Here is a 27,471-nt window from a genome sequence, read left to right on the forward strand (position 1 = left end):
ACCGTGAAGCATGAAGGAGGTGGAGTGATGGTGTGGAGATCATCATTCAAGGCACACTTAACCAGCATGGCTACCACAGCATTCTGCAGCGATATGCCATCCCATCTGGTTTGGGCTTAGTGGGACTATCATTTGTTTTTCAGTAGGACAATGGGCTAGTGAAACATAGGAGTCACTCTCAGTCCTTCTGAGTTTTGAGTCGGGGTCTTTACCTGACAAGCTCATGTTAGGATATATCAGTTATCTTTTTAGAGCTTTTGTGGTGAATCCACTGTGCTATTTCTGGTGCAACGTTTATGTTCATGTCACATAAGTGTGTAGGAGGGAGATTCCAAGATGTGGAAAGTGTGCAGGAGGTCTGGGATAGAGGATTGTGTAGTTTCGGTGGATAATGTTGTTTGTGTCAACTGTAGGGGTGCACGTGTTGCTGGGGATCGGAAGTGTCCGATGAAAGAGAGGCAGTTTGACATGGCTAGAGTCAGATTAGAGCAGAAGGTGTGGTATGCTGAGGCAGTGAAGAAAGTAGAGGAGGATGAGTCAAGGGTGAGGGATTCTGAGAGGATCCCTGTGAATAGTTGATCTGTTCCAGCACAGAGAGATAGGCCAATGAGTGATACAGTGCATTGGGAAAGTATTCAGACCCCTTGGTTTTTTCCACATTTTGCTACGTTACAGCCTTATTCTAAACTTTATTCAATTGTTTTTCCCCCATCAATCTACACACAATACCCCATAATGACGACGCAAAAACAGGTTTTTAGACATATTTGCAAGTGTAATAAAAATAAACGGAAACAATACATTTACAAAAGTATTCAGACACTTTACTTTAAAGCACCTCTGGCAGCGATTACAGCCTCGAGTCTTCTTGGGTATGACGCTACAAGCTTGGCACGTGTGTATTTGGGGCTTTCCCTAATTCTTCTCTGCAGATCCTCTCCAGCTCTGTCAGGTTGGATGGGGAGTGTCGCTGCACAGCTATTTTCAGGTATCTCCAGAGATGTTTGATCGGGTTCAAGTCTGAGCTTTGGATGGGCCACTTAAGGACATTTAAAGACTTGTCCTGCATTGTCTTGGCTGTGTGCTTAAGGTTGTTGGCCTGTTGGAAGGTGAACCTTTGCCCCAGTCTGATGTCCTGAGCACATTGGAGCAGGCTTTCATCAAGAATCTCTCTGTACTTTGCTCTGTTCATCTTTCCCTCAATCCTTACTAGTCTCCCAGCCCCTGCCGGTGAAAAACATCTCTACAGAATGATGCTGCCACCACCATGCTTCACCGCATGGATGGCGCCAGGTTTCATCCAAACGTGACTCTTGGCATTCCTGCCAAAGAGTTCAATCTTGGTTTCATCAGACCAGAGAATTGTATTTCTCATAGTCTGTGAGTCCTTTAGGTTTCTTTAGGCAAACTCCAAGCGGGCTGTCACGTGCATTTTACTGAGGAGTTGCTTCCGTCTGGTCACTCTACCAAAAATGCCTGATTGGTGGAGTGCTGCAGAAATAGTTGTCATTCTCAAAAGTTATCCACATAGGAACTCTGGGACTCTGTCAGAGTGACCATTGGGTCAACTCCCTGGCGAAGGCCCTTCACCAATTGCTCAGTTTGACATCTTCCATTTAAGAATGATGGGGGCCACTGTGTTCTTGGGGACCTTCGATGCTGCAGAAATGTTTTGGCACCCTTCCCCAGATCCGTGCCTCGACACAATCCTGTCTCGGAGCTCTACGGACAATTCCTTCGACCTCATGTTTAGGTTTTTCCTCTGACATGCACTGTCAACTGTGGGCCCTTATATAGACAGGTGTGCCCCTTTCCAAATCATTTCCAATAAAGCGAATTTACCACAGGGGGACTCCAATCAAGTTGTAGAAACATCTCAAGAATTATCAATGGAAACAAGATGCACCTGAGCTCAAGTTCGAGTCTCATAGCAAAGTGTATGAATACTTATGTAAATAAGGTATTTTTGTTTATTTTTTTCCCACCTGTTTTTACTTTGTCATAATGGGGTATTGTGTGTAGATTGATGAGGAAAGTTTTTATTTAATCCATTTTAGAATAAGGCTGTAACGTAACAAAATGTGGAAAAAGTCAAGGGGTCTGAATACTTTCCAAATGCACTGTATATGCTTCAGTAAGGTTGGCTTCTTAACGTTCAAAGTAATGGTTATCAACTGCACCGCTGAAATGGAAAGTAAATCACAGAAAATAGATGTGGTAGTGGCAGCTGCAGAGAAGTGCTTGGGGGTGCAATATTAGACTTCAGAAGAGTTACAGCATGTGTTGAGTGGTAGTGTCCCGTCCTAGTGTTAGATGGTAGAGTATTTTTGTAAACATTTTTTAAGCAAAGTAAATACTCCAGTCTAGTAGGTGGCGGTAATGCAACCTAGATTAGATGCCAACCGCATTTTCGGAAGTAGTTAGTGCGCATGCATACAACAAACGATCGCGCGCAATATTTGAGTTTTGTTTGATTGACTTCGTGCCTGGGGAAAAGATAATACGTGGATTTTTAACTATGTAGCTAGCAATGGCAAAAGCTTCCAACCTGACGAGGACAGATTTGGACTCTTCATTTGAAAGCCAGTTGTCAGTTTCAAGCCGAACTTCTAATAGAAGTTTGCGAGTGGCAGAGAAGGAAAGAAGAAAGAACCAGACCGGGGATCCATTTGTACTTGCGCTGAACTACTTCTCAGAAGGTAGCAAGAGAAGCTAACGTTTGCTCGCCTGCTAGTATAACATTGCTTGCAGAAGGCAAGCGTAGCTATCGTTAATGTTGTAGCTACCTTTTAACCAAAGTGAACTAGCTATTTGACCGTATGGCAGCCCAGTTTATTGCTATGTGATCTTATCAGACCCCGCCCAGTTTGTTTTGGAAACACCCTTTTACTTATCTTGGACACAACATAGGAACAACCATTACAGAGACTGCGGATGTTGTGTTCCAAAGTGACCTTTTACTGTAACTTATTTTTATTTATTTATTTCACCTTTATTTAACCAGGTAGGCAAGTTGAGAACAAGTTCTCATTTACAATTGCGACCTGGCCAAGATAAAGCAAAGCAGTTCGACACATACAACGACACAGAGTTACACATGGAGTAAAACAAACATACAGTCAATAATACAGTATAAACAAGTCTATATACAATGTGAGCAAATGAGGTGAGATAAGGGAGGTAAAGGCAAACAAAGGCCATGGTGGCAAAGTAAATACAATATAGCAAGTAAAACACTGGAATGGTAGATTTGCAATGGAATAATGTGCAAAGTAGAAATAAAAATAATGGGGTGCAAAGGAGCAAAATAAATAAATTAAATACAGTAGGGAAAGAGGTAGTTGTTTGGGCTAAATTATAGGTGGGCTATGTACAGGTGCAGTAATCTGTGAGCTGCTCTGACAGTTGGTGCATAAAGCTAGTGAGGGAGATAAGTGTTTCCAGTTTCAGTGCATTTTGTAGTTCGTTCCAGTCATTGGCAACAGAGAACTGGAAGGAGAGGCGGCCAAAGAAATAATTGGTTTTGGGGGTGACTAGAGAGATATACCTGCTGGAGCGTGTGCTACAGGTGGGAGATGCTATGGTGACCAGCGAGCTGAGATAAGGGGGGACTTTACCTAGCAGGGTCTTGTAGATGACATGGAGCCAGATGGTTTGGCGACATATGAAGCGAGGGCCAACCAACGAGAGCGTACAGGTCGCAATGGTGGGTAGTATATGGGGCTTTGGTGACAAAACGGATTGCACTGTGATAGACTGCATCCAATTTGTTGAGTAGTATTTTGCTGACGTTAGTTAGCTAATGCATAACCAGCGTGGTGGGTCGGGTATGGTTAGACTGAACAAGGAAAGGAAGGTATGTAGTATGCACAATTTGCTAGTGATAATTTAGTTACGAAGTACAACAATTGCATATAACTTAATTTATTATTCAACAGATATTTATTTAATGCTAAGGTTAATCACACAAACAATAAGAGGATATCTAACTAACGTTACACGTAACGTACAAAATAAATACAATCATGTGATTCAAAATGTTACAGCTGGATGTTACCTGCTAACATTGTTTGCTATTAATGAAGTACACTGGAATTCAATAGCTAACTAGCTACAGTAACTAAACCGCATCCAGTCACAGAATGTCCATGGCTTCACATGAGCTGTTTGTTTCCTAGTGGAGGCAGGTACCCCATGCGCGGGGAACGATGTACTGGAGAGGAACCTGGTGCTGGTGGAGAGAGTGGGGCTCAGTCGAGGACTGCCTCCTGAGGCCATCTCCGTCATGTTGGACTACGCTATGAGCTTACGTATGGGTACGAACAACCAGCAGCCACTGCAACTACAGACTGACATGAAATTTAGATTTACACTATGCTGAATTAATTTGACCATACATAACATTTCAGCGCTTTCTCTTCCCTGAGCAGGAGGTGTGACGTGTGTTCGGGTCCTGAAGTTTCTAATCCCCGCAACCGTGGTGCCACAGGAGGCTGTTGTTCGAGGAGTGTCGTGGTTATGTGTCGGCAAGATAGCAATCAGCACACAGGTAAAGAGCTCCTATGTCTCAAAGGGTCTATAAGTCACACTCACATATTTAAAGGTTGACACTGAAGACTGAACGTAACATTACAGTACTAGTTTCATCAGGATTGCTCTGTGTACTCTTTCCCTATACGTGTTTGAAAATGGTGTTATGGGGTGTGTTCCAGGTTCTTTTCCTTCGGTGGGTGCTGACTGTTTTCGACACGATCGACTCCAAGGACCACCTTCGAGCCATCTATGGCTTCATCTTCAGCTTTGTGACTGAGGAGAATTTGGTATGTGCAGGAGTCGTATTCCCCCCCCCTGCTCTGATGATATCAATGAATGTCTTGAGTTTTTACATTGGCATTAGATTGCATTGCTATTTAAATAACGATTGAGTTGTTGTGTTTCAGTCTCCTTACATCTGCCACTTGCTTTACCTTTTGACAAGGAGAGAAAGTGGTAAGTGACTTCTTGTTACTCAATGAACCATTACCATATGGTCCAAATTGTTCCTGCAGCACGACATTGCTCTTCGTTTTTTATTTTCTTTCTGTCATAGTTCGGCCATTCAGAGTCAGAAAACTGTTGGACCTCCAAACAAAAATGGTAAAACAAATAGTTTTTTTTAATGTTGTTTTTTAAGGTGTTGCCAACTTAATACAAGTGAATGCATGGGAGACATCTAAAAATTGTATTACCATTATGAAATAGTTTGTGATAAATGGCAGGAGGAGAAAATACTTGCATATTGTTTGTAGCTCTACATAATCCCCATAAATAGTACATCCTCAGTACCATTTATCTGTTGTTGCACTCTGTAAATGATTGCTGCATCCATCAACCTGAGAGCGGAGTCCCCGCTGTGAGCATGGTGCACTGAGAGTTTCATTAATTTCCTCTCATCTTCTGTCTCCCCAGGGCAGGCAGCCGTTCCTGTTGCACTTGCTGTCATTGTACAAAGTGTTTTACCCCGAGTTGGTGACGCTTGCTCTTCCATCACGAATTAGGGTTAGTACACGGATCACACCTAGTGACCTCTTTCCATTGCACAAACCACACTTTGTTGTTCACCAAACATCAGGTTTAAGGTCGATTTCATCCATATCTGATCTGGAAGTGAACTGAAAATCCAATTCTCTTCATTGAAACCCTGACAAACATCTGTAATGTCAACGTGTATCTTTTCGGCTGTCGTTCAGAGTGGGTTTAAGAACCACAATTCCACGTGGAAGGTGGCGCTCTGTGCTGTCCAGAAGAGGAACAACGGCCAGGTGTCCTCTGACATCAGCCGGTCCCTCGGGCTCAAATACAAGACCAACTCCAGAAAGAGGGTAAGGCCATGAGCTATGGCACACCACTGACAAGGAGACAGATTACCTTAAACACAGTCTTTATAAGGGGACTTGTTGCTAATGTATAGCACACAAAAAAAATACTCCATTTTTTTTAAATCATTAGGGGTCAGGACATTTTGACCATGAGACTCATTGAGTCAACTGCCCTCCTTGCTTTTTGGATCTATCTGGAAATAGACACTTTATGTGGCACTGTCATAACCTAATGGACTGTTTACAATATACTGACATTCCTATCAGAAATTTCATCACCTGGAGTTACCGTCGTTGAGCTCGTCTATCCAGAGCAACTTCTCCTCCAGCAGAAGCAGGAAGGTGTTCTCTCTGGAGCAGCTCCACTCCTTTCCACAGCTGCTGGACAACCTCCACTGCATAGAGGTAACTCTCTGTCTCGCTTTCTCACTATCTCGTTCCGTCTCCCTGTCTCTCGCTCTTTGATCTATTTTTATCTCTCACTCACTCACACAGTCCTGATTATTCACACAATGGTATGGCCTTGAGGTACCTTGTTTTGAGACAGATGGAAGATGAGGATTTAAACAGGATGGATATACTGTGTTTTAAGGTTGGGCGATGTCAACTTTTTCCAATCGGGATTATGTACTCATAAAACATTGTAATATGCAATGGTATTGCCCCCTTTTGGCCAACCCCCCCCAAAAATACTTTGTTGTAGGTAGCGTAAGCTAGCACTAGTTGGCTGTACCTGCGCCTAAACTCCAGTATTTTTCATCCTATTGCCTGTTCTACCCTTTTTAAATAGTGAGCCAACATGTTTTCAACACTCAAAACTCGTTTTCTCATGCGCTCTCTTGTCTCTTTGTATAGTGAGCAATATGTTTGGAACATCAAATCGCAGTATTGAATCGCAATACATATAGAATCGCAATACATATAGAATCGGGAAAATCGCAGTACATGCGAATCGGCACATAAGTATCGTGATAATATTCTATCATGAGGTCCCTGGCAATTCCCAGGCCTAGCTATAGTGCAAAATTGCATGCTACAACTGGACAAAATATAATGTTGGAATCTTGGACAGAGGCTGAGTGCTCTCTATATATATATATATATATATATATATATATATATATATATATATATATATATATATATATATATATATACTTCTAAAAAAAAAAAAATATATATATATATATATATATATACTTCAAAAAAAAAAAAAAATATATATATATACTTCAAAAAAAAAATATATATATATATTTATATATATATACTTCTAAAAATATATATATGTGTGTATATGTATTTTATATGTATATTGTGTTATATGTGTGTGTGTTCCTTTCTGATGGAGCTTGAAAACAGGTTTGTGTGTGTCTGCGTGGCTTGCACATGACAGAGCAAAGTGACAGTCAACTGATGAGGAACGGGGCTGTCTTGTCATAGGGAGTTAGGTTATAAATCATGGGCTGGATGGAAACAAAGTGTACCGTCTTCAGAACTGGATAATAATTGCTTTATTTGCCTCATCCTCCTCTCTTTATATTGTATGTTTGGGCTCTCATAAAGCTGTGACAGAGAATTGCCTAGGCCTGTAGACTCCAATCCATTCTTGTTCTTTATGAAAGGGGCAACTTTACGATGCCTTAGGTTATTAGATAAAACTTTAACTTGTCTTGAAGCTTTTACGATAGGCCTAGTAGGAAATTGGCCATTTGGTTTTCAACCTCGCATGGAATGATTTTTACGCCCTGCACGGATCATTTATTTCTTAATAAGCTTAAACTTGATTAAACATATCACTTAAAAAAAGTAGGGTTTTGATGTGGTTTGTACTCTCTCATTATTAGTCCCCTGGCTACCATACGCTTTTACGCTATTCTAACAACTTTTTGAGATGGAACTCCGTTAGATAGATTTGTTTCATGAGGAGAAAACCATGCAGGCGTAAAATTATGAAAGTGTAGCCTACCAGTAGCCCAAAGTCATTCATACCGAATTAAAGAGTTAGTCACAAGATAGTTAAGGAGTGTCCGTTTATATACAGTACATTCAGAAACTTTTCACACCCCTTAACTTTTTTCCATATTTTGTTCTCACAGCCTGAATTTGTAACCGGTCTACACACACTACGCGATAATATCAAGTGGAAATCTGTTTGTAGGTATTTTTACAAATGTATAAAAAATGAAAAGCTGTAATGTCTTAAATCAATACCTATTCAACCCCTTTGTTATGACAAGCCTAAATAACTTCAGGAGTAAACATTTGCTTAACAAGTCAGTAAAATTGCAGGGACTAACTCTGCAAGCACAGATTCAATGACAAAGACCAGGGGTGTTTTCCAATGTCTTGCAAAGAAGGGCACCTATTGGTAGATGGGTAAAGCAACCAAAAACAGCAGATATTGAATATCTCTTTGAGCATTGTGAAGTTATTAATTAGATGGTGTATCAATAAACCCAGTCACTACAAAGATTCAGGTGTCCTTCCTAACTCTGTTGACAGGTGATTTTTAAACCAGTTAGTTTTATGGCTGTGATTGGAGGATGGTTCAACAACATTGTAGTTACTCCACAATACTAACCTAAATGACAGAGTGAAAAGAAGGAAGCCTGTACATAATAAATATATTCCAAAACATGCATCATGTTTGCAACAAGGCTGCAATGTAATACTGAAAAAAATGTGGCAAAGCAATTAACTTTTTGTTCTGAATGCAAAGTGTTGTGTTTGGGGCAAATCCAACACATCACTGAGTACTATTCTTCATATTTTCAAGTATGGTGGTGGCTGCATCATGTTATGGTTATGCTTGTCATTGGCAAGGTAGTTTTTTAGTCTAAAAAGAAAAGGAATAGAGCTAAGCACTGGCGAAGACCTAGAGGATAACCTGTTTTTTTTTTCCCCAAGAGACACTGGGAGAGAAATTCACCTTTCAGCGGGTCAATAACCTAAAACGCAAGGCCAATTAAATACTGGAGTTACTTACAAGATGACATTGAATGTTCCTTAGTGGCCTACTTACAGTTTTGACTTAAATCGGCTTGAAAATCTATGACAAGACTTGAAAATGGCTGTCTAGCAATGATTAACAACTAACTTGACAGAGTGGAGAGTTTTGAAAAGATTAATGGGCAACTTCTGCACAATCCAGGTTTGTAAAGCTCTTAGAGACTAACGTATTGAATCGGGGTTGAATGCTTTTCAACTTCGACAGTATTTTGTGTAGATTGTTGTCAAAACATGACAAATACATTTTAATACTATTTTATAGCAACAAAATGTGGAAAAGGTACAGGGGTATGAATACTTTCTGAAGGCACTGTATAGAAACTTTTTTTAAATAGGTTTAGGCTATAAGGCCCACACAGCTGACAGAGAGAGAGCGAGAAAGAATATTCTGACTGGACATTTTGCTCTGCTTTGGTGGAATTCTCTGCTCTGTCTAGCCTACATTCCCCTCTTGTGCTCTGTATATAACATATACCGAGCTCCATGTCAAGTTTAAATATACTAAACCATCATCTGTCACATCACAATGTCGTCACCATTGGCGATGGCTGTCAATCATTGTTGATAGACGATGCTATAGTAATATCACCCCACCCACCCTACTGTTTTTCTTAGCTGTAAAAATCAATTATTGAAGGTGTCCAGCACTGCCCCTTTCACTTGTAATGTCTTTTTAGGGCCACATGGGGGAGCTATGTCACCAGCACAGTTTTGCTTGTATTAGAACAGAACTTGGGCTCAACTTTCTCTCCCACTCAATATGATGGCTAGCATTGTCAGTGCAATTTGTTTGTTATTATCCGGAGCCATAAAACAGATTCATGAGCTCGCTCCATGTCGTTTTGTTTTCTAAATTTGTCATTGCTCTGTTTACAGACTTTATCAGGGTTTGTTTATCCCGGGTTATTAATTAACTGGCCAACAAAGATGTATCACATGGAGCCACATTGAAAAAGTTATTATTTGTTGACAATTACAAAATGGCCGCTCGCAAATACTGTTTGCTTGTCAGATACATTGACCTGATCGAAACAGATACACTGCTGTGAAAAATTATTTGGCCCTTTTCTAATTGTCTTTGCTTTTACATATAATAATTCAAGTATTTAAAAAAATATCTTCAACCAAAACCATGAGTGAACAAATACCACAACAATTATATATTTCATAAACAAAGTAATGCAACACCCTATGTCCCTCTGTGAGAAAAGTAATTGCCCCCTTACACGCAATAACTAGTTGTACCACCTAAAGCTGCAATGACTCCAAGCAAACGCTTCCTGTAGTAGTTGTTGATCAGTCTCTCACATCGCTGTGGAGGAATTTTGTCCCACTTCCGTGCAGAACTGCTATAATTTTAGCGACATTTGTGGGTTTTCAAGCATGAACTGTTCGTTTCAAGTCCTGCCACATCTCAATTGGGATTAGGTCTGGACTTTGGCTAGGCCATTCCAAAACTTCAAATGTGTTTCTTTTTAGCCATTTTCATGTAGACTTGATTTGAGTTTTTTGATAAGTGTCTTGCTGCATGTCCCAGCTGCGCTTCAGCACACAGACGGATGGCCTGACATTCTCCTGTAGAATTCTGATAGAGCAGAATTCATGGTTCCTTGTGTTAAGGCAAGTCGTCTAGGTCCTGATGCAGCAAAACATCCCCAAACCATCACACTACCAACACCATGCTTGACCGTTGGTATAAGGTTCTTACTTTGGAAAGTGAGCAATCACTGCAGCTGTTCACCCCATGTTAGTAGCCACATGTACATTGTCAAATCAAAACCCAACCTTCATGTACACATTGATGCACGGATGTTCCAAACTCAGTTTTAGACAAGACTGACTTTATGACCAAAATTATTCTATTTACATTTTGTAGTCAATTTTGACACTATAATAGTTTCTGACTCATATCGATGCCACAGGCTGTTTTCAAGGGGATTTGTTGCTTTTTAAAGGCATTTTGTGTTGTTGCAATAATCACTGATCAGGCTTTGGAAGTCGGTCTGAAAATTCCCTTTTTTGTTTGAAATTTAACCACAACAAGGCATAATGCACATTCACTAATAATGACTAACTTCTTGTAGTAGGCATGATAGAAAATGAACACAGGTATAGAAAATGAACACAGGTCTCATAAACCATCTCTCAAGCACAAGTGCACGTGCTAGTGAGTAGCCAGCTATTTCAGCCAACTTGTATCTATTTGCTAGTTAACAAGGTAGAACAGTTGAATTGTTATAAACACACCCATCTTTAAAAGTAACTTCCTCACCATTTTATATAAGCATGCTCCGTTCAAAAAATGCAGAACTAAGAACAGATATAGCCCTTGGTTCACTCCAGACCTGACTGCCCTCGACCAGCACAAAAACATCCTGTGGCGGACTGCAATAGCATCGAATAGTCCCCGTGATATGCAACTGTTCAGGAAAGTCAGGAACCAATACACTCAGTCAGTCAGGAAAGCTAAGGCCAGTTTCTTCGGGCAGAAATTTGCATCCTGTAGCTCCAACTCCAAAAAGTTCTGGGACACTGTGAAGTCCATGGAGAACAAGAGCACCTCCTCCCAGCTGCCCACTGCACTGAGGCTAGGTAACACGGTCACCACCGATAAATCCATGATTATCGAAAACTTCAACAAGCATTTCTCAACGGCTGGCCATGCCTTCCGCCTGGCTACTCCGACCTCGGCCAACAGATTCCCCCCCCCCGCAGCTACTCACCCAAGCCTCTCCAGGTTCTCCTTTACCCAAATCCAGATAGCAGATGTTCTGAAAGAGCTGCAAAACCTGGACCCGTACAAATCAGCTGGGCTTGACAATCTGGACCCTCTATTTCTGAAACTATCCGCCGCCATTGTCGCAACCCCTATTACCAGCCTGTTCAACCTCTCTTTCATATCGTCTGAGATCCCCAAGGATTGGAAAGCTGCCGCAGTCATCCCCCTCTTCAAAGGGGGAGACACCCTGGACCCCGAACTGTTACAGACCTATATCCATCCTGCCCTGCCTATCTAAGGTCTTCGAAAGTCAAGTCAACAAACAGGTCACCGACCATCTCGAATCACACCGTACCTTCTCCGCTGTGCAATCGGGTTTCCGAGCCGGTCACGGGTGCACCTCAGCCACGCTCAAGGTACTAAACGATATCATAACGGCCATCGATAAAAGACAGTACTGTGCAGCAGTCTTCATCAACCTTGCCAAGGCTTTCGACTCTGTCAATGACCATATTCTTATCGGCAGACTCAGTAGCCTTGGTTTCTCTGATGACTGCCTTGCCTGGTTCACCAACTACTTTGCAGACAGAGTGCAGTGTGTCAAATCGGAGGGCATGCTGTCCGGTCCTCTGGCAGTCTCTATGGGGGTGCCACAGGGTTCAGTTCTCGGGCCGACTCTTTTCTCTGTATATATCAATGATGTTGCTCTTGCTGCAGGCGATTCCCTGATCCACCTCTATGCAGACGACACCATTCTATATACTTCCAGCCCGTCCTTGGACACTGTGCTATCTAACCTCCAAACAAGCTTCAATGCCATACAACACTCCTTCTGTGGCCTCCAACTGCTCTTAAACGCTAGTAAAACCAAATGTATGCTTTTCAACCGTTCGCTACCTGCACGCCTGACTAGTATCACCACCCTGGATGGTTCCGACCTTGAATATGTGGACATCTATAAGTACCTAGGTGTCTGGCTTGACTGTAAACTCTCCTTCCAGACTCATATCAAACATCTCCAATCAAAAATCAAATCCAGAATTGGCTTTCTATTCCGCAACAAAGCCTCCTTCACTCATGCCGCCAAACTTACCCTAGTAAAACTGACTATCCTACCGATCCTCGACTTTGGCAACGTCATCTACAAAATAGCTTCCAACACTCTACTCAGCAAACTGGATGCAGTTTATCACAGTGCCATCCGTTTTGTCACTAAAGCACCTTATACCACCCACCACTGCGACTTGTATGCTCTAGTCGGGTGGCCCTCGCTCCATATTTGTCGCCAGACCCACTGGTTCCAGGTCATCTACAAGTCCATGCTAGGTAAAGCTCCGCCTTATCTCAGTTCCCTGGTCACGATAGCAACACCCACCCGTAGCATGCGCTCCAGCAGGTGTATCTCACTGATCATCCCTAAAGCCAACACCTCATTTGGCCGCCTTTCGTTCCAGTTTTCTGCTGCCTGTGACTGGAACGAATTGCAGAAATCGCTGAAGCTGGAGACTTTTATCTCCCTCACCAACTTCAAACAGCTGCTATCTGAGCAGCTAACCGATCGCTGCAGCTGTACATAGTCTTATCGGTAAATAGCCCACCCAATTATACCTACCTCATCTCCATACTGTTTTTATTTATTTACTTTTCTGCTCTTTTGCACATCAATATCTCTACCTGTACATGACCATCTGATCATTTATCACTCCAGTGTTAATCTGCAAAATTGTAATTATTTGCCTACCTCCTCATGCCTTTTGCACACAATGTATATAGACCCTTTTTTTCCTACTGTGTTATTGACTTGTTTATTGTTTACTCAATGTGTAACTCTGTGTTGTCTGTTCACACTGCTATGCTTTATCTTGGCCAGGTCGCAGTTGCAAATGAGAACTTGTTCTCAACTAGCCTACCTGGTTAAATAAAGGTTAAATAAAAAAATCTGTCTGTCTCCAACTGCTTGAACAGCATGCTAGCCTGTCCACTTTGTTCAGATGTTTAAATCAAGTGGCATTAAAAATAAAAGAGAGCCGCACACTCTTGGAGCTCAGATGCAAAAATTTAATACCAACGTTTCGACAGCCAAGCTGTCTTCATCAGGGTATAATTATACCCGAAACGTTGGTATTAAATTTTTGCATCTGAGCTCCAAGAGTGTGCGGCTCTCTTTTATTTTTATTTTCAAGTTTCTACTCCGCTAGCCAGCACCTCGTCTTTATAGGTGTGCGTTTCTTTTTCTTCTAGATAAATCAAGTGGCATACATGATTTCTCAGAACATGTCGCCAATTCCTTATCTAATTGTGTTTTGTGCTTATTGCGCTTTTATAAAACAGACTAGACAGCTTGTATAACAGTCTTTGGCTAAAATGCTGTTAGCGGTACGTGGTACCGCAATACTGTGCGACACAAACTGAGTATTCCATTTCCAGAATCAATGTTCCTTGGTACTCCTGTTTTTGCAGTGCCTGCTTTGTGCATAATTTGAGGAGTTCAAACATTAAAAGGGTATCGTTAGAAAGGTTAAGGCAATGGAGAGGTCAAATGCTTTTTAAAGAACTTCGGTCCGTGGACTACGGAGAGAAACAATACGGTGCAGATTGGCGCCAAGTGATGCTGGAGATGGTGGGTCTGGGCAGGTGTGATGTAGTTGTAGTTTGTAAGTATGTCTTGTATTATTTATAAAATAAAAAAGGTTAACTTCCTCTATTCCAGTAAAATAATGTCTCAATGTGTTTTCATTTTCCTATTGACCGATTCTGTTGGACCAAACCTCAAATGCAAATAGTGAGTCGTCGGATATTATTCATCCTGATCAGACAGGTTTTTTTCATGGAAGATACAAGACAAGATACAAGACAAGTATTTTAATCAATAAAATGCTATGAAAAATCTAGGAAACCAGGTCTGGTATTCATAGCATATTTTGAAGGCTTTTGATCAAGGACGACTAGAATTAATATAGAAATGTCTAGACCATTTTAATTTTGTAGAATGTCTTATACAATGGGTTAAAGTTATGTATAAGTAACCCCAGGTGTAAAATAGTAAATAATGGCTACTTCTAAACTGTCGGAGTAAAACAAGGTTGCCCACTGTCGGCATATCTATCTATTATGGCCATCAAAATGTTAGCTATTAAAATCAGATCCAACAACAATATAGATTGGCTTGAAATCCAGGACTTACAAACAAATGCAAATAGTCTGTGTAGCCATTTGATTAGATGCTTGGGGGTAGAAGCTGTTTAGAAGCCTCTTGGACCTAGACTTGGCGCTCCAGTACCGATTGCCGTGCGGTAGCAGAGAGAAAAGTCTATGACTAGGATGGCTGGAGGCCTTCCTGTGACACTGCCTGGTATAGAGTTCCTGGATGGCAGGAAACTTGGCCCCAGTGATGTACTGGGCCGTACGCACTACCCTCTGTAGTGCCTTGTGGTCGGAGGCCGAGCAGTTGTCATACCCGGCAGTGATGCAACCTGTCAGGATGCTCTCGATGGTGCAGCTGTAGAACCCTTTGAGGATCTGAGGACCCATGCCAAGTGTTTTCAGTCTCCTGAGGGGGGAATAGGTTTTGTTGTGCCCTCTTCACGACTGTCTTGGTGTGCTTGGACAATGATAGTTTGTTGGTGATGTGGACGCCAAGGAACTTGAAGCACTCAACCTGCTCCACTACAGCCCCGTCGATGAGAATGGGGGCGTGCTCTGTCCTCCTTTTCCTGTAGTCCACAATCATCATCTTTGTCTTGATCATGTTGAGGGAGAGGTTGTCCTGGCACAACACGGCCAAGTCTCTACACTCCCTATAGGCTAACTTGTCTGTGATCAATCCTACCACTGTTGTGTCGTCGTTTAACTTTATGCCTGGCCGTGATTGTGCAGGAGGGGACTGAGCACGCACCCATGAAGGGCCCTCGTGTTGAGGATCAGCGTGGCGGATGTGTTGTTACCTACCCTTACCCATCAGGAAGTCCAGGATCCAGTTGCAGAGGGAGGTGTTTACTCCCAGGGTCCTTAGCTCAGTGATGAGCTTTGTGGGCACTATGGTGTTGAACACTGAGCTGTAGTCAATGAATAGCATTCTCACATAGGTGTTCCTTTTGTCCAGGTGGGAAAGGGCAGTGTGGGGTGCAATAGAGATTGCGTCATCTGGATCTGTTGGGGCGGTATGCAAATTGGAGTGTGTCTAGGGTTTCTGGGATAATGTTGTTGACGTGAGCCATGACCAGCCTTTCAAAGCACTTCATGGCTCCGGACTTGAGTGCTACGGGTCGGTAGTCATTTAGGCAGGTTACCTTAGTGTTTGTTCTTAAGCACAGGGACTATGGTGGTCTGCTTGAGACATGTTGGTATTAGACTCGGACAGGGGGAGGTTGACAATGTCAGTGAAGACACTTGCCAGTTTGTCAGCGCATGCTTGGAGTACATGTATGCCCTGGTAATCCGTCTGGCCCTGCAGCCTTGTGAATGTTGAACTGTTTAAAGGTCTTACTCACATCGGCTGCAGAGAGCGTGATCACACAGTTGTCCAGAACAGCTGATGCTCTCATGCATGTTTCTGTGTTACTTGCCTCAGCGAGCATAGAAGTAATTTAGCTCGTCTGATAGGCCTGTGTCACTGGGCAGCTTTGAAATAATATGGTTAAATTCAAATATTTGTATTTAAATCATTTTGTATATTCATGGAATAATTCTTTTTTTAAGATGTGTATCTTTGTTAATGATATTACGAACGGGAAAGGTGGAGTTATGTCACATGTGCAGTTAAACACACAGTGGGGAGAACAAGTATTTGATACACTGCTGATTTTGCAGGTTTTCCTACTTACAAAGCATGTAGAGGTCTGTAATTTTTATCATAGGTACACGTCAACTGTGAGAGACGGAATCAAGAACAAAAATCCAGAAAATCACATTGTATGACTTTTAAGTAGTTAATTTGCATTTTATTGCATGACATAAGTATTTGATCACCTACCAACCAGTAAGAATTCTGGGTCTCACAGACCTATTTAATTTTTCTTTAAGAAGCCCTCCAGTTCTCCACTCATTACCTGTATTAACTGCACCTGTTTGAACTCGTTACCTCTATAAAAGACACCTGTCCACACACTCCAATTTAAAAAGACTCCAACCTCTCCACAATGGCCAAGACCAGAGAGCTGTGTAAGGACATCAGGGTTAAAATTGTAGACCTGCACAAGGCTGGGATGGGCTACAGGACAATAGGCAAGCAGCTTGGTGAGAAGGCAACAACTGTTGGCGCAATTATTGGAAAATGGAAGAAGTTCAAGATGACGGTCAATCACCCTCACCAGCTCTGTCAGGAGGAATGGGCCAAAATTCACCCAACTTATTGTTGGAAGCTTGTGGAAGGCTACCCAAAACGTTTGTCCCAAGTTAAACAATTTAAAGGCAATGCTACCAAATACTAATTGAGTGTATGTAAATTTTTGTCCCCCGAAGGGGGGGGGGGGTGAAAAAATAAATAAAATGAATAAATACAAATAAAAATTGTGAGTTGAAACTGCTTGTCATAGAGGAAGAAGTGATCTTGAGAAGGTGCTTGGAAGGTACACACAGCCTACAGTCATTGACCACCGCACAGGAGTGAAGGAACCAAAAAGAACATGAAAACATGTGGGCATAAACACTTTATAAAAAAAATATTGCGATACAGGCAATTGGAATATCGCACAAATACATACATTTGAATTAATCGGTTTCATTCGATATATCACCCAGCCCCACTTTAAACTACTACTAGTTTGATGGTTGTAGCCATCAGTTGTCCCATTAAAAATCACCCATATTAGCACACTTATTTCATTTCAAGCTTCACATTTTTCTAGCATAGGCTACTTATCGTAATGAATGATATCAGCAAAATGTGTCGATCATTTGCTGTTTATCGTCCCAGCTCTACCTCAAGGAGCCAACGTGTGCAACAAGCCATTGTGACAGCACTTACTACTTTTTATGGCATCACGGCTACTAACGCTGTGCAGGACGTCAGACAAACAGATCAGCTAGTACTGTTGGATCATGCAGTGCAAACAAATCAGCAGCAGCACCGTTGGGGGATCACTGATTCCTTAAGATAGCGCCCCCCCCCCTCCCCACCAATCATTAAAAGCAGTCGTTTCTCAGACGACCAATGCCGTTGCTCCTTAGTTATGGGAAGACTCAGCCATGTCTGTTGACAATCGGTCTATTTTTTTCTTAATTATTATGCTTAAGTTCCCATATTACCAGGCAGCTGTTCACACAACAGACAGACAGACCACTCCGTGTGGAGAAATGTCTGAATGCTGCCTGCAACAGACATATCCATGATGGCTGTAGTATGAGGATTAGTAGATGTGACAGATTTAGTCCAGTCAGTGACAGAAAGATTGCTCACCCAATGAATACAAGGGCACTGGCAACAGAGATCCTCTTATTCAATAACATGAAGACTTCAATAATATAATGCTAATCTCCTGACATGAAGCTGTTCAGAACATGATGGAACTTTGGAGTTTGATGGTCTCTGTGTTTGTGGTTAAGTGGTGGGTTTCATGAGTATAATGATAGTGTGTGTTTTTAAGGGTGGTGGGGTTTGATGGGGTTCATACTGAGTGTGTGTGTGTGTTGACTGGTTTAATAATAATCTCCCCCTCTTCCACAGCTCCCATCCCAGATGGGTTCTCTGCTGGGCTCCAGTCTGGCCCTCTGTTACCTGGACTACGTACAGGATGTCTCCGCCTTCCTCCGACTCAACTTCTGGCTGGGCCACGCCCTCCATGAGGGTAAAACCATGAACTCATCATTCATCAAACGCTACGTCTTCCCTCCATTGTCTCTCTTTCATCGTGAAAGAGGGAAGTATAAAGAAAAAAGGCCAAAACAATCAAATCTCTGTACCCTCCAAATGGACCCTCATCAATTCCCTGTAGGCATAAAGCAATAGTCTGAAAAGCTTTTATGAAAAGAAAGAGTTTTGGTGTCAATGTTGTAGAACTAACAAATCTCTCATCACTTATTTAATAAAAAATGTATTTTTTGGGGGGGGATGTTTCAGAGTTTCTATACTGCAGCAGGGACAGGAGCTCTGGGAGTTCGTCCGAGGCACTCCACTTCCTCAACAGGTTGCTCTCCACACAGCACTTCCTCCAGGTGAACCTTAGCCCCCTCATCGCCGCCATCCAGGCCCCTCTCACCTCCCATTCCCCTCCCCTTTTGCCAGATCTGTATCTATAAGAGTGGGTTAAACTCTCTATTTTCTGCTCTCACTTCTCCCCTTCTGTTCATTAATAAATTATGCCACAGTCAAACGCTAATTTGAGATGCATATGTTTTGTCTCCCCCCTCCTCCTCAGGAGGGCTTCTCCAGCACAGAGGGCTTCCTCTACAAGTTCCTGAACGTTTGGGATGGTTCACTCCTCCGCCCCCAGATCCTAGGCTTGCTGAGTGACATCCCTGTGGTCCCCAGTTCCTGTGAGTAGGCCCTGTTTGCTTGGCTGCCTCACGCTAATTTCCTCCAGTCTTTCTTTCCCCTAATTAAACAGATGAACTGTAACGGGGGGAGGGGGGGCACGTGACTACATTTCCCAGGCTTCCTGGCATATGCTGCTAGCTTGCAATGTGCTGGGGTTTGCATGGTTAGGAATGTTGAGTTCATTACTCTCCCCATCTCTCCCAGGTATCAGCCAACTTCTGTTTGAGCCCCTCATGCAGCTATTCTTCACCTCCACGCTCTTCTTCAAGGTAATAGTAAACAGAATCCCTGGAAATAGATCCTGCTTTGAATCAAACTTAAGAAGATTGCATCATACCACCATATCCATGTACAGTCCAGCTATCAGCAGTCTAATCCCGGGTAGTATTCAATTTGTACCAAACGGAAGAAAACATATTGAAACAGGGAGCAACTACGTTTGACAAAGTTTTGCTACAGTGTGCCCTAATGAACACGACCCCGTTGTAGTTCTAACTATCCCTCTTGTTTTTTTCCACTTTGAATATGTTTAAACTCCAACACCCCTCTGTTGTTTGTCCTCTCTAGTGCAGTGTGATTGACTGTCTGAACAACATGCTGTTGAAGTGGCTGACCTGGCACTCTGTGTATGCCCTGGAGGATGGCCTGGACATCAGTCTAAACAGCCACACACCCATGTGAGTCTCACTGTCCCTGTCCCACTTACTCACTCAGATGCGTCCCTGTCCCACTCACTCGCTCAGATGCGTCCCTGTCCCACTCATTCGCTCAGACACGTCCCTGTCCCACTCAGTCACTCACACACTGTCATTCACCCACTGTCACTCACTCACTGTCACTCACTGTCACTCACTCACACTTCTAGCACCTCAGCCCTGTAACTTTTTTGAGTTAAAGACATACAGTGCATTTGAAAAATATTCAGATCCCTTCCCTTGTTCCACATTTTGTTATGTTACAGCCTTATTCTCAAATGAATTAAATACAAAATGTTACATCAATCTACACACAATATCCCATAATGACAAAGCGAAAACAGGTTTTTAGAAATGTTTGCAAATGTATTAAAAAAATAAAAAACAGAAATACCTTATTTCCATAAGTATTCAGCTGAGCTCAGGTGCATCCTCTTTCAATTGATCATCTTTGAGATGTTTCTACAACTTAATTGGAGTCCATCTGTGGTAAATTCAGTTGATTGGACATGATTTGGAAAGGCACACACCTATCTATATAAGGTCCCACAGAGGAAAAACCAAGCCATGAGGTCAAAGGAATTGTCCGTATAGCTCCGAGACAGGATTGTGGTGAGGCACAGATCTGGGGAAGGGTACCAAAAAGTTTATGCAGCATTGACGGTCCCCAAGAACACAGTGGCCCTCATCATTCTTAAATGGAAGAAGTTTGGAACCACCAAGACTCTTCCTAGACCTGGCCGCCCAGCCAAACTGAGCAATCTGGCGAGAAGGGCTTTGGTCAGGGAGGTGAACAAGAACCCGATGGTTACTCTGACAGAGCTCCAGAGTTCCTCTGTGGAGATGGGAGAACCTTCGAGAAAGACAACCAAGATTTTCTGGTCTGATGAAACCAAGATTGAACTCTTTGGCCTGAATGCTTAGCATCACGTCCATGCTTCTACATCTGCATTGCTTGCTGTTTGGTCTTTTAGGCTGGGCTTCTGGACAGCACTTTGTGACATCGGCTGATGTAAAAAGGGCTTTATAAATACATTTGATTGATTGATTGGAGGAAATCTGGCACCATCCATATGGTGCAGCATGGTGGTGGCAAGATCATGCTGTGGGGATGTTCTTCAGCAGCAGGGACTGGAAGACTAGTCAGGATCGAAGGAAAGACGAACGAAGCAATGTACAGAGAGATCCTTGATGAAAACCTGCTTCAGGACCTCGGACTGGGGCGAAGGTTCAACTTCCAACAGGACAACAACCCTAAGCACACAGCCAAGACAACGCAGGAGTGGCTTCGGGGAAAAGTCTCTGAATGTCCTTGGACTTGAACCCGATCGAACATCTCTGGAGAGACTTGAAAATAGCTGTGCAGTGACACTCCCTATCCAACCTGACAGAGCTTGAGATGATCTACAGATGAGAATGGGAGAAACTCCCGAAATACAGGTGTGCCCAGCTTGTTGTGTCAGTCCCAAGAAGACTCGAGGCTGTAATCACTGCCAAAGTACTGAGTAAAGGGTCTGAATACTTATTAAATGTGATATTTCCGTTTTTTATTTTTAATCCATTTGCAAAAATGTTTAAAAACCTTTTTGTCATTACGGGGTATTGTGTGGACATTGATGAGGGGAAAAATGTATGTAATCCATTTTAGAATTAGCCTGTAATGTAACAATGTTGAAAAAGTCAAAGGGTCGGAATACTTTCTGAATGCACTGTATTTCACTGTCTTCCTCTCCAGATTTCTAACTCTTCACAAACGCCCAATCCAAACCCATCAAGGTTAAAGAGGTCTCCAATACATTTTTATTCCCTTCCCATTTTCAACTTAATCTCTGGATGGAAACTCAATGAAACGCAATGCTTAAATCAATGGCTGTAGTGTGTGGTTGGCCGCCTCCTCTCAACCTCCTCGGTACATCCTCAGCACTGTCCTTTGGAACGCAGCATCGGAATGAACTGCAGTGTGTGTGCATCTCATAACGCCCGGCCACATTGCTTCACACTCAGCGCTGATTTGGTTATAGTCTTTTATTGCATTAACTAAGATGGAAGGGTCTTCTGAAGGAGAAATTCATATGATCCAAGGGCAAAGACCCCGTTTTGACCGTCTCAGTAGTCCCATGCATTATTGCGACTCATGCGCTTCCCTCATAGTATGGCCAGTGTTTTGTGTTGTATAAAGGTTTACAGTATGTAAGTACCCTGCCTTCCCAGGAACATGACTCTGTCTAGCTTCATGGACTCCGTCATGGAGCTGGTGCGTTTCGTGGGCCGCCTGGCCACAGTGGGGCTGCAGCTAGAGGGCTGCCACTCCCTGCTCCTCAGCTTCATCCTGGACTTCTATGAGACGGTAATCAATCCAGATTATGCCAATACATTTCATTTAATACATAAAGAAAATTCAAATACCGTGCACTCTTGTAGTGATCACAAAGGAAAATGTTTGATCTTTATAAGCAGTTGATCATTGTAATCGCATTCATTACAAGCAGAATGCACTATGTCCGTTTTTATATATTCATGCTCCATTTAGAAAAAGAGACTTAAGATTTTCGTCATGTGGTGTTGACGTGTGTGTCCCTGTGCCTCGGTGCGTGCCATGCAGGTGTGTGACATGTTCCTGAAGTACGGGCTCCCCCTCGTGGTCATGCTCCCTGCGGGAGTGTTCTACCCGACCCTGTTCGCCACCGACCCCGTCAGCGTGGACCGCCTCTGCTATATCATGTACAGGTGGGGAGGAGTGGTGACGTCAACCCCGTTACGATCATGTCTACACCAGTTCTGACGGCGTTGACGCTGGGACTCGACACCATCACGTTAGCATGTCATCTTTCACTCACAAACCATCACTGTAATGTCGTGTGCAAAGCATCAACATGGATGTCAAACTTTCTCCTATATGTATGTATGCATGTATGTATGTGTGTGTGTGTGTATGTATTTGAAGTGAATGAGCAGTCTTGATGCAGCACGCCAGAACATTGCATTTAAGATTCATGATAATGAAGGGTCCAGGATGCAGAATTGCACTAAGATCCATTTTCCCGGAGAAAGTGTTTTAAGGCCATGAAGAATGCAAACGGCATGCATTACTGAAGCATGAATATCTTGTCGCACAAATTGCTTGTATCCTCTGTATACTGAGTATAACAGTTCAACCAAGTGTTACACATAAAACATATCTCTACAGCATGACAAAAGAGCACTGCTTTTAATAAAACAGGCCAAAGATCTGGTCTGATATACATTTACTGCGACTATGGTTGTTGTTTTATTTATCGTAAAATATTCTGCTCGCAATAAATGGCCTTTAGGATAGATGTTGTTTACATAACATAGAAAGCAATGTGGTTGTTTTTCTACCCTTAAACAGACGACTAAGGTCATTGCTGTTTTTTCAGGTACAAGAAGAATCTGACCTCTGCTAAGTGTCAACAACAGGAGACCAAGGTAATGAAAGTTCTCACTTTAAGATACGTTTTCTGCTTTGTATGTTTAAGTGTTTTTGCGTAATCAAGCCATTCAAGGCTCCTCAAGTGGCCACTTCTACCCGTCCACATGATGAACAAAACTATTAGTATTAAGTGCTGATAAAGAAAAGCCAATTTAGGTGGTTACTTGTTCAAACCAAAAACACACAAATTACATTTTTCATTTTGTATGCCAATTCTAGTGTATGAAAGAAATGTTATTTATTTATTTTAAATTTCGAATACATTTGCAAAAATGTCAACCTGTTTTTGCTTTGTCATTATGGGGCATAAAAAGCTTATTTCTCTCAAATTTTGTGCGCAAATTTGTTTACATTCCTGTTAGTGAGCATTTCTCCTTTGCCAAGATAATCCAAACACACCTGACAGGTGTGGCATATCAAGAAGCTGATTAACAGCATTATCATTACACAGGTGCACCTTGTGATGGGGACAAAAGACCACTCTAAAATGTGTGGTTTTGTCACGCAGCACAATACCACAGATGTCTTAAGTTTTGGGGAACGTGCTATTGGCATGCTGATTGCAGGAATGTCCACCAGAGCTATTGCCAGATAATTGAATGTTAATGTCTCTACCATAAGCCGCCTCCAACAATTTTAGAGAGTTTGGCAGTGCGTCCAATCGTCTTCCCAACCGCAGACCACGTGTAACCATGCCAGCCCAGGACTTCCACATCCGGCATCTTCACCTGCGGGATCATCTGAGACCAGCCAACTGGACAGCTGATGAAACTAGGTTTGCACAACCAAAGAATTTCTGCACAAACTGTCAGAAACCGTCTCTGGGAAGCTCATCTGCATGCTTGTCGTCCTCACCAGGGTCTTGACCTGACTGCAGTTTGGCGTCATAACCGCCTTAAGTTGGCAAATGCTCACCTTTGATGGCCATTGGCACAATGAAGTGTGCTCTTCACTGATGAATCCCGATTTCAACTGTATTGGACAGATGGCAGTCAGCGTGTATGGCATTGTATGGGCAAGCGGTTTTGGCTGATGGCAACGTTGTGAACAAAGTGCCTCATGCATAAGCTACGGGCAATGAACGAAATTGCTACCCGGACTATTTGCATTGTGTGCCCCCCCCCTAAACCCTCTTTTACGCTACTGCTACTCTCTGTTCATCATATATGCTTAGTCACTTTAACCATATCTACATGTACACACTACGTCAATCAGCCTGACTAACCGGTGTCTGTATGTAGCCTCGCTACTTTTATAGCCTCACTACTGTATATAGCCTGTCTTTTTACTGATGTTTTATTTCTTTACCTACCTATTGTTCACCTAATACCTTTCTTGCACTATTGGTTAGAGCCTGTAAGTAAGCATTTCACTGTGTTCAGCGCAAGTGACAAACTATGATTTGATTTATTCATCCTCCGCCATCACTGCATGTTTCAGAATGATAATGCACGGCCCCATGTTGCAAGGATCTGTACACAATTCCTAGAAGCTGAAAATGTCCCAGTTCTTCCATGGCCTGCATAGTCATGTTTTGGAATGCTCTGGATTGATGTGTACAACGGTGTGTTCCAGTTTCCGTCATTTTCCAGCATCTTTTAATAGCCTTTGAAGAGGAGTGGGATAACATTCCACAGGCCACAATCAACAGCCTGATCAACTCTATGCGAAGGATATGTCGCGCTGCATGAGGCAAATGTTGGCCACACCAGATATGGACTGGTTTTCTGATCCACGCTCCTACCTTTTTTATGTATCTGTGACCAATAGATGCATATCTGTATTCCTACTCATGTGAAATCCATAAATTATGGCCTAATTAATTAATTTATATTAACTGATTTCCTTATATGAACTGTAACTCATTTACATACTGTATATTTTTGTTCAGTGTGTGTCTCTGGGTTGAGACACGCAATATGTTTATCCCAAATGTCAGACTTAACAAGAAAAATGGATCCGATAAACGGCATGTAGATTGGTCATTTCGTGCAAACATTGGAGATAATGGACCCAAGATTTAACCACGCAAAACCCGACCCTGTGAAATTCCACAAGATGGGCTATTCATTTAGCATGTGCCACAAGCTGATTGAGTGTTTAAACTATATCTCCATTGCTCCCTTTTTCCTCTCTTCTTTCTTGTCATCCCCCGATTGCAGCAGGCGTTTCACATCAGCAGGCAGACGAGCCTGGAGTTTAACCACTACCTGCTCTTCATGGTGAGCTGCCTGTGGAACTCCAAGATGTTCCTGCCAGGCATGGCCATCGAGGTAGACCAGGAGCTCTTGGTTCTCAGCAAAGTGCCCGAGCCCTGGAAAAGCTTTGACCTCAACCACCACCCTGCCTTCCTGGGCTGTGCCCTCGACTTTCACCACAAGGTGAGTTTAGAGTTAATTCATTTTCGTGATCATTTAATTTGCATTGTGATTTACATATTGAAATTTGCCAGGCATTTTATAATGTTCACATCTGTTCAACTAATATATATATTTATATAATTTCCATAAATGTCCACATAACTGTTTTTTAAATGTATGTTATTTAACCTTTATTTAACTAGGCAAGTCAGTTAAGAACAAATTCTTATTTACAATGACGGGCTAGGAACAGTGGGTTAACTGCCTTGTTCAGGGGCAGAACGACAGATTTTTACCTTGTCAGCTCAGGGTTTCGATCTAGCAAACTTTCAGTTACTGCCTCAACGCTCTGACCACTAGGCTACCTGTGCTCAGTTTATATATGAAGTCTAATTTCCAAACTTCAAGAGAGCAGCCATCCTCTCCAGTTGAGTTAATCAAGTTTAAGGTCGGACAAGGGGATGAATGTGGTATGAATGTATATTTCATAGAAGATCAGAATCACAGTTTATTATTCATGGGTGTTGCATGAGACTTGAGTTTTCATCATGTTAAATAATCCAAGTACCTTTTGGTCCGAAACCGCTGCAACACTGTTCTATTGGGGGGGGTAACTGTTGAATATGAATAATTCTCTCTTTATCAGTGTTGGCCAGAGAGGAAGGACATTGACTTCAATTCCATAAAGGTACCACAGTCTTATTACTTCTTCTGTTTTTTTTGTAATGTACGTGCACTGATGTGCGTTTGAAGTGTGCCATTCATTTTTCATGATCATTTCTATTGATCAGCGAGCCACAGGCATGGGAGTCCTGGATGACCTGTATGTAGTTGATGGTCTGTAAAGCTGTCTGTCTTTCTGTCTGTAGGCGGCGAAGCAGTGGAACTGGTACATGGAGTTCCTCTTCTCTCAGGGCTTTCAGGGCCTCCAACAGTTTGTCCAAAGTAGCATCAAACGGCGCTCTGCGGCTGGGATCAGTGGCCAAAGAGGCAGCCAGCCCACAAGCAGATAAACGACATGCCTAACGGGAGGATGCAGCAGAAAACACAAAAGACTCTGACACTTCTCCCTGTTGTAAAATACTTGTACATGTTGTATCTCTTGCCATATTCTCCAAGGAAAGATTCACAAGAGACTTGAGTGTCTTTGTCTCTGTAATTAGCCACTATTTCTAATCCTGACTGCATTCTATTTAGTTTTGTCCATATTTGAATTATGCTTGGTGCTGTCTGTTTTCTTCTATAGCTTACCTATCTATATAATTTCGGTGCAACTTGCACATTAATAAGAATGCATTTTATCTCATTTGTATTTTTTGGGACAAAAGCATCCCCCTGATCTGTTAGTAAATTGAAAATGTGAATATCCTTTCTATTAAAAACCATTTGTAGAATTCATTAAGGGTGAAATCATCAGCGTCTATTGCAGTTATTGTCTCCACCATCTGGAAAACAACATTTTCCCTTAATTGAGGGTTCCATCTGGATAGTTAATACACTCACCAGCTACAGTACCTTGGAACATACTGGGTGCAGGGAAACCAGACACACCCTCCATTCTCACTGTGCCACCACAGACTTTCCCCTCTGAGCACCACCATTACTGACAATGGGGTTAACAGGTCTGCTGTGTTTACACTGCATGTATTATAGCTGTATTCGTGTCAATTTATTGAGTCAATTATTTCAGCACATTGCTTATTTTCTTTTTCAACGTAGTAGTAGACCAATGTCAATGTAATGGTCAATTTCACATACATTGCTGACTGTCTACCAATCCATCATAATTGGACCATTGCTGTGTCAGGCTCTCTCAGTCTCTATTTCCTGCTGTTTAAACAAAGTACCTCAATTTCAAAGGTGAAAGTTTGCATTAGCTCCTGTAACCTGTTTTTAATTGTG

The 27,471-nt window shown here is 42.3% G+C and overlaps 1 protein-coding gene across 4 annotated transcripts; it reads left to right on the forward strand.

The window, feature by feature from the left end:
- Window positions 1–2,446: 2,446 nt before the first annotated feature.
- Window positions 2,447–26,963, forward strand: LOC135526316 (centromere protein I-like). Of its 4 annotated transcripts, none has more exons than XM_064954582.1 (20): window positions 2,447–2,699; window positions 4,179–4,316; window positions 4,431–4,549; window positions 4,713–4,820; window positions 4,941–4,989; window positions 5,090–5,136; window positions 5,449–5,538; window positions 5,730–5,861; window positions 6,126–6,263; window positions 18,254–18,374; window positions 18,647–18,741; window positions 18,945–19,062; window positions 19,268–19,332; window positions 19,631–19,740; window positions 21,970–22,105; window positions 22,361–22,485; window positions 23,157–23,205; window positions 25,372–25,590; window positions 26,216–26,257; window positions 26,439–26,963. In XM_064954582.1, exons 1-20 carry the CDS (start codon window positions 2,531–2,533, stop codon window positions 26,580–26,582), a joined length of 2,214 nt encoding a protein of 737 aa, XP_064810654.1. In that variant the 5' UTR covers window positions 2,447–2,530; the 3' UTR covers window positions 26,583–26,963. The 4 variants fall into 4 exon arrangements, with proteins under 4 accessions (XP_064810654.1, XP_064810655.1, XP_064810656.1 ...); XM_064954583.1 differs by having other exon boundaries at window positions 25,375–25,590; XM_064954584.1 differs by lacking the exon at window positions 26,216–26,257.
- Window positions 26,964–27,471: the final 508 nt, after the last annotated feature.

This window comes from Oncorhynchus masou, chromosome 32 (genome assembly GCF_036934945.1).
Source record: "Oncorhynchus masou masou isolate Uvic2021 chromosome 32, UVic_Omas_1.1, whole genome shotgun sequence".
In the NCBI taxonomy this organism is placed as follows: Eukaryota; Metazoa; Chordata; class Actinopteri; order Salmoniformes; family Salmonidae; genus Oncorhynchus; species Oncorhynchus masou.